Consider the following 19,087-nt stretch of genomic DNA (forward strand, 5'->3'; position numbering starts at 1 on the left):
CGACAATCGAGAATTGTCTATTAGTCGAAAATTTTACAATCTTGTTTAATAATTTTAATTTGATGTGGTATTCGAGTAAGAAATTATTATATATTAAAAAAGATTATTATATTTCACTTACATTTATACATTTTTAATTGCTTGTGAATGTTGAATTTTTATTTTGAATCGACATATTCATAGACAAGAGAAAAGTCTATACAATGGATTTGTAAAAAAAGTTCATCGTGATTGTGATGTGAATAGGCCCCCAAACTGTCACCTAAATGTCAAATCAAAGCAAACTCATAACGGCTCTATAATTTGTTTTATTGTTGATCGACATACATTTTATTGTATCTAAAACAATAGCTTGTGTTATTTGAAACTTTATTTACCATGTCGGTCTTTAGAAACTTAAGAGACGCATGTATTAATTTCCAAGAGGATCTAGAAAATGATTCTACCCAGTTATTCTGTGCTAGAATTGGCCAATCTTACGATGAAGAAATTGTCAACAAAATGCAAGATTTATCACTATTTTCTGCCAAGTTAAGGCTTCTGCAGGCAAAATCTATATCTAGTAAGTACAATAATAAATAATGCCTTGTGGAGGCAACGGGTGACAAGAGGGCTGGCTCCTACCTTGCGCAACGCATTAGCATTGCCGGCCAGCGCGGCAATGCCGCCAGCCTTCTTGGCACCCTGCCCCAAGGCACAGAGTTGGAGCCAGTTTTTTATTTATAGGTTATTTTAGTTTAGATAGTTATTTTAGTTGTAGCTTTATTGTAGTTTTTAATTTTAGTTTATTATTGTTTATATTACATGTATTTCTTGTTCGAATAAAAGCATAAATAATCTATATCTATTAAGGGAATGCAGTAATTATATTTCTATTTATTTTATGGTTGGTGTGAGTTTCAACACCTAATTATAAAAATAAGCTTTTCTTAGATTTCTGAATAAACCTAGCAATCACACATGTCTATGAGCATATCATGTACAAGATCTAATAAAAATGATATGTGGCTTTCCATCACAAAAGGATCCTAATGCTTCAAGTGCAATAAGGACGTTTCCATCTGAAACTCTGATGGAGTCAGACCAAGAAAAGTCTGCAGCGATTTTGACAGCCCACGCAGTGCCAGTGTTATTTTAAACGTCAAAATTTTCTAAAATGATGACTTAAATAACACTTGCACTGCATGGGCTGTCAAAATGGCTGCAGACTTTTCTTGGTCTAACTCTAGAAAGGTTTAATGCAGATGAAGCATTAGGAGCCTTTTCTGATGGAAAGCCACATATGTTCAATGCAAGCCACATATATTCTTTTTGCTAAACATTTTTCCCATCTTTTTCTGAACTAATACCATCTACTATTCTACCTTCTTTACTTAATAAATTGGATGGCATCCCCACTTTGCGAATGCGGAGAGGAAGAGCAGACCACCGACACAGAATAAATAATAGTACTAAGGGCTCATCCATTAATTACATCACACGTTTAGGGGGAGGGAGGGGTCAAGAAAATGTGACATATTGTGACATGGGGGAGGGGGGAGACACAAACTTTGTGACGTCACTTTAACTTCATCAGTAACCGAAAATTTATTTAAATTATTTTATTCGCTATACATTTAAATAACAAGTTTTTAAAACGATACTCGTTTTTATTCATTGAATTTTCTTTCCTCAGCAGTTTTGGGTTGTAAAATTACTAATATTTACATCGTCAAAAATATTTTGAAAAAATATTAATAATACTTAGGTACTTACTTAATTCGATTTGGCGATTTCATAGAAAAAATGTGACATCACACTAGGGGGGGGAGGGGTTTGCCAAATGTGACCAAGTGTGACAAGGAGGGGGGGAGGGGTCAAAAAACCTAGAAATTCGTGTGACGTAATTAATGGATGACCCCTAAGTACAGAAGACTCACTCTCTAACAAAACGCGTCTGTTACGATCAGTACAGATATGGCCGCTAGGTGGCGACAGCGCCATGCGCGGCTTATGGCAAACCCCAAAATAGGGGCCGAACGGATGCACTTTTAGCTACCTGTAGCAAAGCGACGAAATCGCGGAGTGAGACACGCCTGCCATCGAGCATATCTTTCAACACTGCCCACTCCACTCATATCCTGGGCCTGCTGACGACCTGAACACCGTAACACCTGACTTGGTTGCTTGGCTTAGCAACCTCAAGGCTACACTTTGATTGCCCTTAATGTACATAATTGCCATACGATTAGATAACTTAATAAATTCAAAATGCTTGTATCATTACAGTGGGCCCCGATCGCCCGCAGCCAAGCTCAGAAGAGGCAACAATGGCCCAGTACGAAGACACAGCCACATGGAAAGTCCTGGAACAGAAGACTGTGAAGAGTGTGACCCAGTTCCATGATGTGAGGAAGCTGATAACTACACCTGATAGCAAGCTCGAACCAGAGCAGATGGAGAGGAAAGAGTATGGAGATTTATTATTAACAATACACCTTATCTTTAGGTTGTCTGGAAGAGATTGCTTACAACGATAAGACGCCTGTTGCTACCTTTATTTACATTGTAAATCTGTTATTGATTTTTTATTTTGCGGTGCAAAAAAATGTATTTACTTACTTTACTTAGAAAACAAAGCCCCCTGCTGCGTCTGTCTTTTTGTATGTTTATTTTCGATAAACTCAAAAACTACTGAACGGATTTTCATGTGGTTTTCACCTATCCTTTGCCCAGCAGTTGGACACAGTGGGCTCTGAATAATAATAATAATAATAGGCGTAGGGATGTGACGACCCCATCGCCCGCTGGTTTTACCAGTGCAATCAGTCAACGCAGGGCAGCTTGTGGCGAGCTGTTGGGGATTAGCGACCTCACGTACCCGAGTGCTCCTGGGGAGTTCTGTTACCCGCAAGGAGGGTGGGTGAGACAGGATTCTCTGCCTCTGGCTTGCCTTAGCCGGCCGGCCAGAGTGGAGTCGTTAGAGCTATAAGCTCCAGGGATGGAAGTGAAATATGCATAAGACGCGAGTTGGCACAGTGGCTGTTAACAGCCACTGGGTAGAAAGCGGCGCACACCTCTCGACACCCCTGAGCCGCTCACACCGGTGTTGCCCTTGAGCCATCCTAGATGTCGCTTTTTTGTGGGGGCCCATCTTGTGAGGGCGAGTCACCGTCTGCCGGAAATAAAATTGCATACCGTTTTATTAGGCAGGCGTCCGGTTTTTTACCCCATAGCTCAGTACTAGTCCATCGCTTTCACCCAATAACCTAGTTCATTTTAGATTTCATCAACTCTCAATAGCCCTTACACCCTGGCGGGTGCTGCCTCTGCGTGCGTCCCACGTCCCATGACACGGGTAAGGGCAGCATCCGCTCGGTGTACCCCTTACATTTCATTAAAGTGTCAAAAGGGCCTCTACGTGTTGGCTTCGGCTCCGCGCACGCCTCCCAAAGGTCCGGAACACCATTGTTCCGTGATGGGAAAGACATACAATAATAATTTGGGTATTGAGGAAGAGGGTATTAGACGGTCGGTGAAGGAGCGCTTTTTTAGTCGGCTCACAAAAGTACTTAACAGTCTTTTGTCAGGAGGCAACAAAGTGCGCGCCTTCAACGCCTGGGTAATGCCTCTACTCACATACTCCTTTGGCATACTAAGGTGGACTCAGACCGAGCTGGATGCCCTGGATCGGAGGGTCCGACAGCTGCTCACCACACACCGTATGCTGCACCCACGCTCGTCTGTTATGAGATTGTACATCCCACGGAAATGTGGAGGCCGCGGCTTTCTAAACGCCAAAAATCTCCACAACCGTGAGGTGTACAATCTCAGGAATTACTTCCTCAACAACGAGTGTGGGATGCATCGTGATGTGGTGGCAGCTGACAGGGGCCTCACGCCGCTCTCCTTGGCGAACGAGAACTGGCGCAAACCTGTAGTACTAAGCACCGAGGACCGCAAGGCGGTATGGAAGGATAAGCAGCTACACGGGCGGTTCTACAAGGCCCTCATGGGACCCGATGTAGACCTACCCGCGTCGGTGAACTGGCTACGATTCGGGGACCTCTTCGGAGAAACCGAGGGTTTTGCCTGTGCAATTGCGGATGAAGTTATCATGACGAATAACTACCGGAGATATATCCTGAAGGACGGTACGGTCGACATTTGTCGGGCATGCCGCCGTCCCGGAGTCACTCAGGCATATTATCTCCGGTTGTTCTCATCTTGCTAACGGCGAGTACTTGCACAGACATAATCTCGTAGCCAGAATTATTCACCAGCAACTTGCCCTCCTATACCTTGTGGACCGTGAAGTGCCGTACTACAAGTACTCACCTGCGCCAGTTCTCGAAAATGGTCGTGCCACGCTCTATTGGGATCGATCTATCATCACTGACAGGACTATTGTAGCCAATAAGCCTGACATCGTGCTGATAGATCGATCGCAGCGCCGGGCTGTGCTCGTCGACGTCACCATCCCCCATGATGAGAATCTCGTGAAGGCCGAGAAGGACAAGTCCAGCAAGTACCTAGACCTTAGCTCACGAGATAACCGCCATGTGGGATGTTGACTCGATGATCATTGTTCCTATAGTCGTGTCAGCGAACGGTCTCATAGCGAAGAGTCTCGACCAACACCTAGAGAGACTCTCGCTGGGTGGTTGCATCAAGGGTCAGATGCAGAAGGCGGTAATTTTGGACACGGCGCGTATAGTACGTCGATTACTCACTCTGCGGCCCTGACCACCGGCAGCTTGGGCCCTGCCCCGCTGCCGGCGGCACCCTAGGTTAGGTTTTTTATAATGTGTTTATAATTATTTTTTATTGTTTTGTAAGTGTTTTTATATTTTACTTTTATATTCATATTATAATTAACCTAACTTAAGAAGAAAAATAAATAAAGATATAATAATTTCACCTATCAATAGAGTGATTGTTGAGGAATAATATGTAAACTCTTACCCCCTTATTCATAAACGTTTACAAAAGTTGACAAGCCGATAATAATCGTTTTTCCCTTTCTATCATACCGATACGTCGGATAGGGACAAACGATTATTATCGGCTTGTCAACTTTAGTAAACGTTTATGAATAAGGGGGTTAAACTGTAAAATTTGTCTGAATAAAAGGCTTATACATATTATTATTTCACATAAACATATTGGTTACAGAGAAATCATCAGCAAGCTAAAAGAATACAAAGATAAAGAGGAAAAGCTTCGAGAAATCGACGCATTGCTAACCAAGGCTGATGGGGAGCATGGTGTACTGCGGAGACAGTGGGACGAGGAGTTGGGAGAACTAAGAGATATGAGCGAGCAGGCAAGCGCGGATGATGAGGTTGCTGAGGGACCTTTGCATAAGTAAGTAGTAGTAGTAACTATTATTAAGGACATTGCTGTACTTGCTAACCAAGGCTGATGAGGAGCATGGTGCGCTGCGGAGACAGTGGGATGAGGAGTTGGGAGAACTGAGGTATATGAGCGAGCAGGCGAGCGCGGATGATGAGGTTGACGAGGGACCTTTGCATAAGTAAGTTGTATAAAGAACTATTATTAAGGATATCGCTGTACTTGCTAACCAAGGCTGATGAGGAGCATGGTGTACTGCGGAGACAGTGGGATGAGGAGTTGGGAGAACTGAGGGATATGAGCGAGCAGGCGAGCGCGGATGATGAGGTGGACGAGGGACCTTTGCATAAGTAAGTAGTATAAAGAACTATTATTAAGGATATCGCTGTACTTGCTATCCAAGGCTGATGAGGAGCATGGTGTACTGCGGAGACAGTGGGATGAGGAGTTGGGAGAACTGAGGGATATGAGTGAGCAGGCGAGCGCGGATGATGAGGTTGCTGAGGGACCTTTGCATAAGTAAGTAGTATAAAGAACTATTATTAAGGACATTGCTGTACTTGCTAACCAAGGCTGATGAGGAGCATGGTGCGCTGCGGAGACAGTGGGACGAGGAGTTGGAAGAACTGAGGGACATGAGCGAGCAGGCGAGCGCGGATGATGAGGTTGACGAGGGACCTTTGCATAAGTAAGTATACAGAGTTTCACAATCAAAATGATTCAATTAATGACTATGATAGAAGACCTAAAAGTAGGGTGAGCTCAGCGGGCACAGCTGGTTATTTATCGCCTGTCACTGTGCCAGTCATTTTCGCACTTACATACTTGTTAGAATGTTGTTATGTGAGGAAACCGGACTAATCCCAGTAGGGCCCAGTTCAATCTCTGGTTTGAGAGGTCAGATGGCAGTTGCATTCCTAAAAACTGGTGCCTGAAGATGATGATCTAGTTTTAACATTTACTTATAGTTCGTTTTTTTTAGCATTAGAAAGAACTTGCAAGAAGGAAAGCGATCTTGACATGTCTTTTAATTGAAAAACGCTTGTTAAAATTCAATAACTATTACTTATGAAAGCAGAAGAATATAAATGATCGTATTAGATTCATAATTGTTACATATTTGCCGTAACTTATTTTTAAAATGTGTTTTTCAATTAAAAGACACATCAAGATTGTTTACCTAATTTCTAATGCTAAAAAAACCGGGCAAGTGCGAGTCGGACTCGCGCACGAAGGGTTCCGTACCAATAATGCAAAAAAAAAAAACAAAAAAAAAACGGTCACCCATCCAAGTAGGGTTGCCAGATCGAAAGGCGCTAGTATCGGGAAACAATATAAATTTTTCGGGATTTTGGGACTTAAGTCGGGAAAAAAAAACATTCAAATTAAAGTAAATGTATTAAAACAACGATATTTTACATTATTGGCACTACGTCAGCTGCGCTGCCCATAGACGTATTTAAATCAAAATAGTATACTTTCTTTGAGATCTTGAGTCGCTCGCTCGCTCGACGACAGTTCGGTACTCGAAATTATTGTTTTATAACGTGAAGCTGTTTTTCGGGACGGTTTACACTTTGTCGGGAATCGGGAACACGTGCTAAAAATCGGGAGAATCCCGCCAAATCCCGACCATCTGGCAACCCTACATCCAAGTACTAACCCCTCCCGACGTTGCTTAACTTTGGTCAAAAATCACGTTTGTTGTATGGGAGCCCCATTTAAATCTTTATTTTATTCTGTTTTTAGTATTTGTTGTTATAGCGGCAACAGAAATACATCATCTGTGAAAATTTCAACTGTCTAGCTATCACGGTTCGTGAGATACAGCCTGGTGACAGACGGACGGACGGACAGCGAAGTCTTAGTAATAGGGTCCCGTTTTACTCTTTGGGTACGGAACCCTAAAAACTGGTGCCTGAAGATGATGATCTAGTTTTAACATTTACTTAGTCGGTCTTAGTTCTGTCACAAAGGTTTTCACTGATAAAAAAGTTGGGCCAAGAAAAGTATACATCGATTTTGATAGTACACTCAGTGCGAGTGTTATTTTAAACGTCAAACTTCTGTGAAATTATGACGTACGGAATAACACTTGCACTGCGTATGCTATCAAAATAGCTGCAGGCTTTTTTAGGGTTCCGTACCCAAAGGGTAAAACGGGACCCTATTACTAAGACTTCGCTGTCCGTCCGTCCGTCTGTCTGTCACAGTTGAAATTTTCACAGATGATGTATTTCTGTTGCCCCTATAACAACAAATACTAAAAACAGGATAAAATAAAGATTTAAATGGGGCTCTCATACAACAAACGTGATTTTTACCAAAGTTAAGCAACGTCGGGTGTGGTCAGTACTTGGACGGGTGACCGTCTTTTTTTTGCATTTTTTTCCGTTTTTTTTTTGCATTATGGTACGGAACCTTTCGTGCGCGAGTCCGACTCGCACTTGCCCGGTTTTTTGGTCTAAAGGCCCATTTACACGATACAAGATTCTTGAACATTCAATACAATAAAATTGGGTAGGTAAAGTTTTTTGAAGATAGGCAAATTATATTTTTTCCCGATAGTATTCATTATAGCGATCACGGAAATGCAGCTCTTTTATTTTTATATCATTTTATTGATTAAATATAATTTTTTAAATGATCGATATGACGTTTGTGAGGTGAAATGGCAGACTCGAGTAATTAATTCCTTCGCGCGCAGTAAATGGGACGAGATAGAAAAAAAAACGATGTCAACTGTCAGTGTCACTTAGCTCTCATTCCCGAAAAATAACGGACAAGCCTCATGTTACCTTGCGAATTGCTATTAATGTTATCATTGAGATTTTCGACGACCTCAGCACGACCCACGGACTTCTGATTCCCCACGACATCTGCGCGTATTTGGACAAAGATTGAATTTACTTTCGATAACTTGGCACTGCATAATAAAATTATTGGACAACGTTTTCTTCCCCACCCCTACACGACGGCCCCTACGCTGACCCTTGGACAGAGTTTTGAAAGAAAAATAAGCGAGTTCATACGAGATTGCGAGCAGATTCTGAAAATTTGAAATTATTATCATAACAGTGATAAGCACAATGCCGTTGAATTAGAGGAGCAATGGCCGTACAGGAGTACGTATCCGTGAAATACATAGGTACATAAAACTTTCTTCACTTGTGTTTTGATTTTTATTATTAAATTGCCATGAGCTGTTAAGTTCGTAAACAAGAAATCGGTCTAATTTTTTCTAACAATTTCAACCATCTGTTAGTTTTGTGTGGTTATCCTCATTTTATGAATGTTGTTCTTATTTTCAGGTGGATATAAACATTCATTGGCGGTATTATACTGATGGCTAATTAGAACCATTGAGCCATGACATACTTCCTTGCAGTGTTATTCGGCTAAGCCTCGAGCATCCTGTGAATCTGAAGGATATAATTATTTCCATAAAAAAGAGCAATCGAATTAGGACCAAGATATCCCGAGAATCTAAAAACATTTTATAAAAAATGCAATAAAATGAAAATGGGAGACTCTCTTATTTTAACAATGTTACAAGATCATGACAATGTTATGGTCTATACTTATTAAAATTTTAAAACCAACATGTCTTTATCTTTGATTTGAAAATGTACAAAATGATTTGGGTTAAGTTTTATGAAATGCAACTGATGCTAGAAATCTATTATTATTATATGTCAAATTATCGTGAACTCAATGTTGCTTAAGGCGTATCCAGATTAGTCAATTTTTTGCCAATCTGATTAAATTGCCCGATCGAATCGGGACGTACGGACGCAAACGCCAATTTGGCTCGCCGAATTCAACCGCCGATAATGACCGATAAAATGAGGTGCGGACACAAGAACACCAATTTGTGAGGCTAGTATTTTCGTTATGGGGCATTTTTTCAATTTAAATGGCTCTAATATCACCATAAATCTAAAATTGGAGATTGACGCCAATTTCATTTCTGATCAAATCGACCGATTTGATCAGTCCCGTCTGGATACCGCTTTAGCACCGCGAAAGGGCGCTGCGCGGTGCTCGCGGATTGACGCATGCGCGTACCGTATGCTTAGTATCTATGGTAATATAATTTAAAAAAATATGCAGATAAAAGGCGGCAAAGTTTATTCGTTGTGCAATACTCAATAAGTTACCGCTTGTTATTTTAATACTCGTAATAAACAAAATGAGTTCAAGTGACGAAAACGACCTGGAATAGACGGCACACCGCCTCATTTGAAAGCAGAAGCAAACTTAATAATGAATAACTAGCTTCCTGCTAAGTCCAGGGACAAATACAACAGGACTTACGACATGCTCATGCTGTGGAAGGACACAAGAAGGACAGCCAAAACGCAAGAAACACCTACTCTGAAAGTAGTTTTTAGCGTATTTCTGTGACCAAGTGAAAACCAAAAAGCCATCTACATTTAATATAAACTAAGAATATGCGTTGTTTTTTTAATTGTATTCGCGTCACTTTACCCCTATTAAATACGCTTTACTAAATTGAATTTGTTTTATTTCCTCACATAATTTGAGAATAGTGCTTACTATGTATACCTCAATGGAAGCAAAAATATAGTATTTTTGCGAGTTGATACACTTGCTACTTGTGTATAGTGGCAAATGTATTAAACCCGCAATCAACACTAATCAATATGTAAACAGACCCCAACGTGAAGCACATTTACCCTACAGACATACTTATCCATATTGACCATATTTGAACCTCTCAACTCTCTTCAAGGGCACGCCACACAGCGTGATTCTATATACTGTTGTAATGTTAATGCTTAAAGATAATAATTTGTGGATTTATAAAATAAAACGAAACGAAATTTACTGGATTTATATTATATTATTTTGGATTTATATTATAAGTTTTCTAAAGTACAGTCGCCATCAGATATATTGGTGCAGCTAGGATGCTCATAAATATCTGAACACGCCTCTATTATCAGGGCGTGCGTGTTCAGATATTGTGAACACCTTGCCGAGCCAATATATAATAGCCAATAACGACCTAGTTATAAGACTATTACAATCTTAATCATTATGTATGTATAATACAACAATCACGTTTATATAGTCCTCACAAACGTATAAGTTACCATTTTGGCCAATATATCTTCAAAGCTTGGCACCGAATCGCTGTTAAAGACTTTGGTGTGCTCAAATAGGTACGCTGAATTTGGAAAGTAACGTCAGTACTGTCTTGTAGACGGTACGACGCACTTTGAGTTCATCTCTGTAATATTCTATTTCCATTCGAACGTTTCCGGGATCGTCTCCATCTATTGTGTTGATACTGAGATCCAAAATGACTCGTGTAGCAGTCCAAGAGTCGTGGTGAAGGCGTTAATGAAAATGTTCTCCAAGAAGCAGTGCCAAGTAGTCGAAAGCAATCGTTATCATTATCAAAATATCCGTTTTGAGCGTGCTAGGGACGTTAAAAATACTTATTCTAGAAATCACACCGACATCCAATTACAAGAAAACACAAATGTTTCGTCCGACCATTATTTTCCAATTATTTTTTTTTTTTTTATGGCTTTCCCCTCTTGTGTGTATTGGCAGGAGGGATTTTGCCAATGACGACGTTTTAAGACGTACCACGCACGTTAAGAATGTTCGGTGAATAATTTTGATTTGGTGATAGGAATTGTGCTGGGAACCTAAAACAAAAACATTTATTGTTATGGACATCACAGACAACACATGACATATGTACAGTTTATTAGAAAAAGAGCGGGAAAGGCGATAGTTTTGACAGTTAGGTAACATGCCAACATAAGGAGAAAAATAAGAAATGGACAATAGATATAAGATGAAGTATTATAGAAAGAGTAGAGCAAGTAAAGCCGTTAAAGTTTTATATTATTTTCTTGTATGTGTTTAAGAATAATTCCAGTGATGGGAGGATCCATGAGAACCAGAAGTGTTTGAAAATTGATAGGCCGCGGAATATTTTTCGGTAAAATATCATATAAAGAGTGGTTAAGTCTGTTGCAAGAAAAGAAAATGTGTTCCGTCGTTCCTTCGTCAAGACCGCACTCGCATAAAGAGCTATCCCGCACCCTAATTTTTGCAAGGAATACAGGAGTGCAGACGTGACCCAAACGAAGCCGGCAAAGTGTAGACGTGGCCCATTTACATGCAGAGCGAAAACGGAAGAACCATGGTTTATGAGGAATAATTGGCTGTATATTTCCGTAGTGTTTTCCTACATGTCGTCTAGAGGAATCCCATAATTGTTGCCAATCGTCCCTTAAGTCACGGCGAGCTTTAATCATTAAGTCAGATGCGAGAACCATGTTGTGAGTCTCCGATCCATTGAGAGTAGCCTGCTTAGCCCACATGTCGGCATCCTCATTGCCGTTAATCCCACAGTGACCCGGAATCCATATTAATGTTACCTCTAAGCCTATTTCTTCACATCTGTATAGTAATTGTTTAAGTTTCAGGATGAAAGGGGAAATCATTTTCATTTTGAGCTGGTTACCAGATACGGCTTGGAGGCAGCTTTTGGCATCAGAGAAAATGATAACTTTGGGAATTTTGTGAGACTCAACGTATGCAACTGCTTCCATTAAGGCAATTGATTCCCCAGTGAAGACGGAGGACTGTGAAGGACATTTATATGATAAAAGAATACGGTATCTAGGGATCCAGATTGCTGCTCCTACACAGCTATTGGGGTTCAATTTTGATGCATCTGTGTAAATTGGTAAGAAATCTGGCCATTTTTCTAATTCTTTGTTTAATTTAATATTAGCTCCTAGATCATTTTTATTAATATTAAAATCTAAAATTACATTTGGGCGGAAAGTTAAACAATCATATTGAAATTCAAATATTGGATTCTTGTTGGTGCTATAAAGTGAGGAAGGGAGGTTTTCAATTTTTCTGAAGCTGTTAATGAATCTTGGTGTTTGTTTATGAGTCCAATATGCATTTACAGATACCAAAGATGAGAGAGCCTGTAAGCGAGGAATGAGGGGTGGCTGGATATTGAACATGCCCTCAAAACATATCGGTCTGCAAGGAGTTGTCTGCGGAGACAAAGAGGAGGATCCACACACTCAACCTGCATGCCATTCTTTGGTGAGGATCTCATGGCACCAAGGATTATCCGAAGACATTTGGCTTGGATAGCATCTAACTTTTTGAGAGCTACTTTATTGCATGGTTCTAGAACAAATGTACCATAGTCCATTTGGCTACGAATTAAGGCATTGTAAACAAGTTTTTGGCAGTAGGGATGAGCACCCCACCAGACCCCAGAAAGGGATCGGAGCACATTAATGCCTTTTTCACACTTGTCAATGACATGCTTTAAATGTGCCATTTGCATGAGCAATGTTGCAGGTGTCACCGGGGTGTTTTTTGGCACATTTGTAGCACCGCGCGTCTGATCTGCATTGTGTTTGAATGTGACCGAATCGCAGGCATTTCCGGCATTGAATAGTTGGCAGCACATATACTTCCACATTTAGTGATGTGTAGAATGCATAAATCTTAGATGGCAAATTTTGTCCTTCGACTGTGACAACCACAGATTGGGTCGGGACCCATGATGGTGGACTGCCTTCTTTGAGGACCTTGCGCTGAAGGCGGCGAGCTTTTAGAATTTTGCCAGTTCCCTCTTTTAAATCAGTAGCCGAGACAAATTCCTCCATTGACCATTCTACTGGGACTCCTCGAACAAGCCCCATGCGGGACACGTGGTATGACGGGATCGACGCTGTTAAGTTATTGCGAGCTAAACAGGGGTTTTCAGTTAGCTTATTGGCAGCATCTGCCGATTTGCATTCGACCGCAACGCGATTACGACCAAGAGACTTGATGCCATCTTTTTTGATATCCGGAACACTGTCCTTTGCGAAAATTTGACCTATTCTGATGGGTTGGAGAGAGGACCCCGCATTAGGAGATTCAGTTACTCGTGAGATATGCACTATAAATGGGCCACTATCTTTAGTGTCGTACTTACGTGTTTCGTTATCAAGGTCGGGGTGTTTATATAAAGTGGAAATAGATGCATTGCTCATGTCACCCTGTGTTGGTCTTTTTTCATGTGGTTCACGGGACAAGTCGGTTGGTGTCAATTCCAGAGATTTAGCGTTTCTTTTCCTTGTTTGAGTGTCAATATCCATTGCTACAGAATCATTCGTCAAATCCGTGGAATTGCCACCACCGGGGTCCGGCGGCTTCTCCTTCTCATTCCCTGACATCACTGTGTTACTGACTCTCAGGCCAGGAGATTTGTATGTGTTACAGTTTAGAAATAACTAATGTTGTTAATAAACCGTCACCAAGTATACGTAAGGAAGGAAAGTTTTATTTATAAGGATAATAACCTAAAAAACCGTACAGACTCACTCAATGCGCTTCTGTCAATCCTCTTCCAATTATTTGCAAGTTATTTTCCAAGAATGACACTGACAGTTGACATCGATTTTTTTTCTATCTCGTCCCATTTACTACGGCAAAGGAATTAATTACTCGAATCTGCCATTTCACCTCACAAACGTCATATCGATCATTTAAAAAATTATATTTAATCAATAAAATGATATAAAAATAAAAGAGCTGCATTTCCGTGATCGCTATAATGAATACTATCGGGAAAAAATATAATTTGCCTATCTTCAAAAAACTTTACCTACCCAATTGAGGCAACAAAAAACTTGTACTCTCTAAACATACGTGACATTCTTGTATTCAAGTAGCAACTTCAATTCAATACTGGCATACGTGTAAACGAAGCCTAGTGCAGTTAATTGAATACAAGAATTGCCAATCCATCATAGAGGTGCAATAATATAGAGAAGATGATACGGGGAGGGGCCAAACGACCGAACGAGATGCACTTATGGAAATTTCAGTAGGAGTAGCAGAGAAAGCGGTATTATCGCTTGTCCTTGTCACAGTCTCACTATTTGTTTGCTCCCCACCAAAAATTTAGTATGGTTTATGTTGGGCAACAAATAACCCGACCGAATTACGTAGATTGTTTTTGGTTGTTGTCAGGAATGTTAAAACGTGTTTTTATTTATTTATTTATTATTTATTTAAACTTTATTGCACAAGCACAGGAAAAATGTACAAATGGCGGACTTAATGCCTAAAGGCATTCTCTACCAGTCAACCATTGGGTCAAACAGAGACAAATGTTGGTGCAGGAGATACATAATTAATTAATAATTTAATTTAATTTTTAATATTGTCGCTTTGCGTATGTTTTGTCCCTCACGGAGGCACGCGTATAGCTCATCTATGTAATACTAGGTCTATGCAATCCATTTTTTTTTCGACATGGATTCCGTACGCGAAGGTGTGTTCATTGTCGCTGCTATACTTAGTAGCAACTGTGTTACGAGAAAAACATCAGCACTGCTAGATCCAGTTCCCATTGAATCCTTCACTTTCTTATTTTCAGCTTGATATTGCGTTCTTATGCTCTTAGTTTCTTCATTATTTATTTGGGACCAAAACCCTTCTACCCCAAATTCTATAGCAAAATCTGCAAGGGCAGCCTCGCGAGCCTCGCGGTTTTTATAATTTTTATCCTCTGTGTCCCAGAAACATTGATGACTTCTATAAATTTCTATGAATTTAATTATCTCCGAACTACCTAATTTAAAATAATTTTTGCTTATCAGTTTTACCACCCATTCAATATTGAATGAAAATCTGCCAATGCAAATCGGTTCAATTCTTGCTTCAATATGGCTTCAATACATCATACTTGATTCAACTTGAAGTTTAGACCTGTCAAGACTTGCATGCAATTATTGCCGTTCAATAAATGTCTTTGGTGTAAACAAAATATGGTCAAGAATATTGCCCATCAAGAATTGTATAAAATAATTGCATTCAAGATTTTGGTTATTGCTTATGTATAAACACTTTGATTCAATTTTTGAATTCAATTATTGCACGGCAAATCTTGCATACAATTATTGCGGATTCTTGTTCAAGAATCTTGTATCGTGTAAATGGGCCTTAACCCTTATCTTGGCATCGTAACACCCGTGATACATGGAACTTAAAAAAATCTAGCAGTTTCACTTTATTACCTAACAGAATAATTCTGCCATCAATATGTCGAGCTACCCTCCTTACTTATAGAAAAAAATAATTGACACGGGTGTCATTGTAAATTAATTAGTAATAATCAACATGGCGCTGCGGAAACAATAGATTTCGGTTCGTACTGGAAGTTTTGCAATTATTTCTTATGTTAGTATATATTTTTCCATAATCTATATTTTGATATCTTTACTGTCTCTTAGTGCATACATATTTACAATGCCTTCAAATTTAAAAACATTTAATACACAGAACCTTACATGAAACTGTTACGTATTATATTTGATACAATGCCAAGAACTCAGAAATGTACATATCGAAAGGATTGTATTGCATTTAATACATTGCCAAGTTATCGTCAAAATAGTTTAACATGATTTTTTATTTTTTATTATTTTTGTGGGGTTACAAAACATGCTTCAATTATTTAATATTAGTTGTCGTTTTATTTAGTTATTAAACTTTGATTTTTTTAAGGACTAGATGTTATTTAACTATATATTCGTATGCTGTAGCATTATTGCTACGCCGTAGCCCGTAGCACGGAAAAATATGTGTATGGCAAAAAATGGTCCCAAAGTAAAAAAAATGTATTTTTTTTTTAATTTTAATTATTTGTTTACTTTTCATATTTTACTCAACTTTTTGCTGACGACTTTTTTGAAACTTTACGGGATCAAATTTTCCGCCCATGTGATCAGGTATTCGTAGATATAATTAATTTTTACAGGTTTAATAGTCATCTGATGCTTTAGATTGCGTTTAATTAGCAGTAAATGCTAATTTCTGTTGCATTACATGTTTTATTTTTATTAAAATCTTCATTTTTCTTCTAAAAAGTAGGTAACTATTTTGTCGAGTTATTGGCATTGTATCAAATATGATACATATGATTTTCCAAAACTGGAAAATCCTGGATTTTTTTCCTTATTTTTTAATAGCCTAGTATGCTCAATAGGTGACAAAAAACTAAAAAAATGACTATATTTAAGATATTTTGAGCCTTGCCAAGATAAGGGTTAACTCTAGGTACATTTCCCATATTTTGTTGTTACAGTAAACTGCAAGCATTGATACAGAAGATGGAGATGATGCGATGGCTGATATCTCGGCTCGTGACTTCGCGGTGTAACTACGACTGGCTGACGGACCCTGACCGCCGCCTGCGGGCGCTCAAGATGGCGCGCGAGACCAACACCATCGAGGCTTATACTGGGATGTAGCCAGCTTTAAAATCTTTAAATATATCGTCACTGAAAATTGCTGGTCTTTTAATAAGTAACCTACACAACATTTGAAATAGGGAGTATTATTGCAATGTTCTGCCGCCAGAGACGCCAGAGTGCACATACTAAGGGGTCATCCATTAATTACGTCACACGTTTAGGGGGAGGGAGGGGGTCAAGAAAATGTGACATATTGTGACATGGGGGAGGGGGGAGACACAAACCTTGTGACGTCACTTTAACTTCATCAGTAACCGAATTTTTTTTTTAATTATTTTATTCGCTGTACATTTAAATAACAAGTTTTTAAAACGATAATCGTTTTTATTCTTTATATTTCTTTCCTAAGCAGTTTTGGGTTATAAAATTACTAATATTTATATCGTCAAAAATATTTTGATATAATATTAATAATACTTAGGTACTTACTTAATTCGATTTGGCGATTTCGTAGAAAAAATGTGACGTCACACTAAGGGAGGAGGGGTTTGCCAAATGTGACCAAATGTGACAAGGGGGGGAGGGGTCAAAAAACCAAGAAATTCGTGTGACGTAATTAATGGATGACCCCTGAACCACAGAGTAACTTATACAATACTAAGCCTTAAACCGTTTTTATGGTTCCGTACCCAAAGGGTAAAACGGGACCCTATTACCAAGACTGCTGTTCGTCCGTCCGTCTGTCACCAGGCTGTATCTCACGAACCGTGATAGCTAGACAGTTGAAATTTTCACAGATGATGTATTTCTGTTGCCGCTATAACAACAAATACTAAAAACAGAATAAAATAAAGATTTAAGTGGGGCTCCCATACAACAAACGTGATTTTTGACCGAAGTAAAGCAACGTCGGGCGGGGTCAGTACTTGGATAGGTGACCGCTTTTTTTGCATTATGGTACGGAACCCTTCGTGCGCGAGTCCGACTCGCACTTGCCCGGTTTTTTGACAAGTATTCACTATGACATTGATGCATCAAAGCGGTTTGATTACATGAATGCCTCTTCTTTAAAAATGTTTAGCTTTTATAAATTCGAACTTATGGCATTTATTTTCGCTCGTAACTTTAATAATTAAAAAATCGAGAATAGTAAAACGAAGTGGCGTCTATATCCAGGGAGGAAAATGGATACCTACTACGTTTGTATGAAGAAGTATTCGTCCACTATCCTCTTAATTCCTTGCCCATTTTGAAGATTATTATATATTTGTTAGATATAATGGCTCCTCTACACGATGAGCCAACGCCGGCCACTCCAAGGGACGCAGCCATGCGGTAGAATGAGATTGCAATACGAGTATCACTTGCTCCCTCTAACGCATAAATGCGTCCCTTGGAGTGGCCGGCGTTGGCCCATAGTGTAGAGGAGCCATAAGATAAGGAATTTGGTAGGCTTGGGATTATTTATTAGTTGGGATTCAATAAAAAACCTTAATATCAATAACACAATTTTATTAATATTAACTTGTACGCTTTACAAAATAATTAGGTACTTATGAGTTGTTTCCTCATGTTCGCTGGGGGAATAAGTGATGATATTGAATGATAAATATTTAAAATAGCATTCATTTGAATTTTATTTTTAAAGGTTTGGGCTTGTGCACAAATCACGCGAGGTTCGATGGGGGGAGGAAAACTCACAATAGATCAGGTTGCCCCCCCCCCCCCCCCCCCAACGTGATCTATTGTGAGTTTTTGGTGGAAATAATAAGGAAACCTCACGTGTATTTTCCTACAGTAAACAAAACTAAGAAAAAAAAACCTACCATAGTTATGAGTAGATACTTTTTCTCGGTTTTGTTAAACATAAATCTTCACTCTACACTTCAAAATTGCGAGTCTCGCTATGCTCGTGGTTCTATTTTAGAATCTTTGGCTTGCTCGGGTATCAGTATTAGCACGAGTTAAATAACAACTTTGCCCCCTTGTAAAACAAATAGGGTCCACACAGAACGAGTCGCCTCGCGAGGAAATTGCCGCGCGAAGCAGCTCGGTCGGTGACCTGCCTCGCCCGAGGCACGTGTACACAGGCCGAAGTGCCTCGCGAGGCGGCTCATTAAATGTGGCCCCGCCAAATAACTATTTTCTGCTATTCATTTTATTGTTTTGTAGACGCTTTAGAGGTAGATAAGCCGTCGAAGGACACGGCAAGACTAATAGAGCTCCAAGTATTATGTATCCCTAAAAAGCGCTTATCTGATACAACTAAATTCACTGGAATGTTTTGAGGAAACATATTTACATATAAGGAACGTACTTATAAAAATATACTGAGTGTTTTATTCGTATTTATGTCATACTTTTATAAAATGTTATTAAAATATGTTTGATATGATTGCATTGATACAACACAAAAGTATAAAAGCTCAGGGGCCTAACCAAGTGACGTTGAAAACGCCAATCGAAACCATTCCTTTTTTATT

General features: G+C 39.5%; 1 protein-coding gene across 1 annotated transcript; it reads left to right on the top strand.

Annotated features, from left to right (window-relative positions):
* The first annotated feature begins 294 nt into the window (after positions 1-294).
* Positions 295-16,662, top strand: LOC134677495 (uncharacterized). The gene is made up of 4 exons (XM_063535977.1): positions 295-562; positions 2,269-2,449; positions 5,155-5,346; positions 16,496-16,662. The coding sequence occupies exons 1-4, from the start codon at positions 379-381 to the stop codon at positions 16,659-16,661; spliced, it is 723 nt and encodes a 240-aa protein (XP_063392047.1). The 5' UTR covers positions 295-378; the 3' UTR covers position 16,662.
* The last annotated feature ends 2,425 nt before the right edge of the window (positions 16,663-19,087 follow it).

Source organism: Cydia fagiglandana, chromosome 26 (assembly GCF_963556715.1).
Source record: "Cydia fagiglandana chromosome 26, ilCydFagi1.1, whole genome shotgun sequence".
In the NCBI taxonomy this organism is placed as follows: Eukaryota; Metazoa; Arthropoda; class Insecta; order Lepidoptera; family Tortricidae; genus Cydia; species Cydia fagiglandana.

What these genes read in the sequence shown, in the direction of transcription:
- LOC134677495 (XM_063535977.1), top strand. Translation starts at nt 379, where the DNA reads ATGTCGGTCTTTAGAAACTTAAGAGACGCATGTATTAATTTCCAAGAG. An exon ending in GCAGGCAAAATCTATATCTA is followed by an intron (nt 563 to 2,268) that starts GTAAGTACAATA and finishes GTATCATTACAG; the next exon opens with TGGGCCCCGATCGCCCGCAG. An exon ending in GCTGAGGGACCTTTGCATAA is followed by an intron (nt 5,347 to 16,495) that starts GTAAGTAGTAGT and finishes TTGTTGTTACAG; the next exon opens with TAAACTGCAAGCATTGATAC.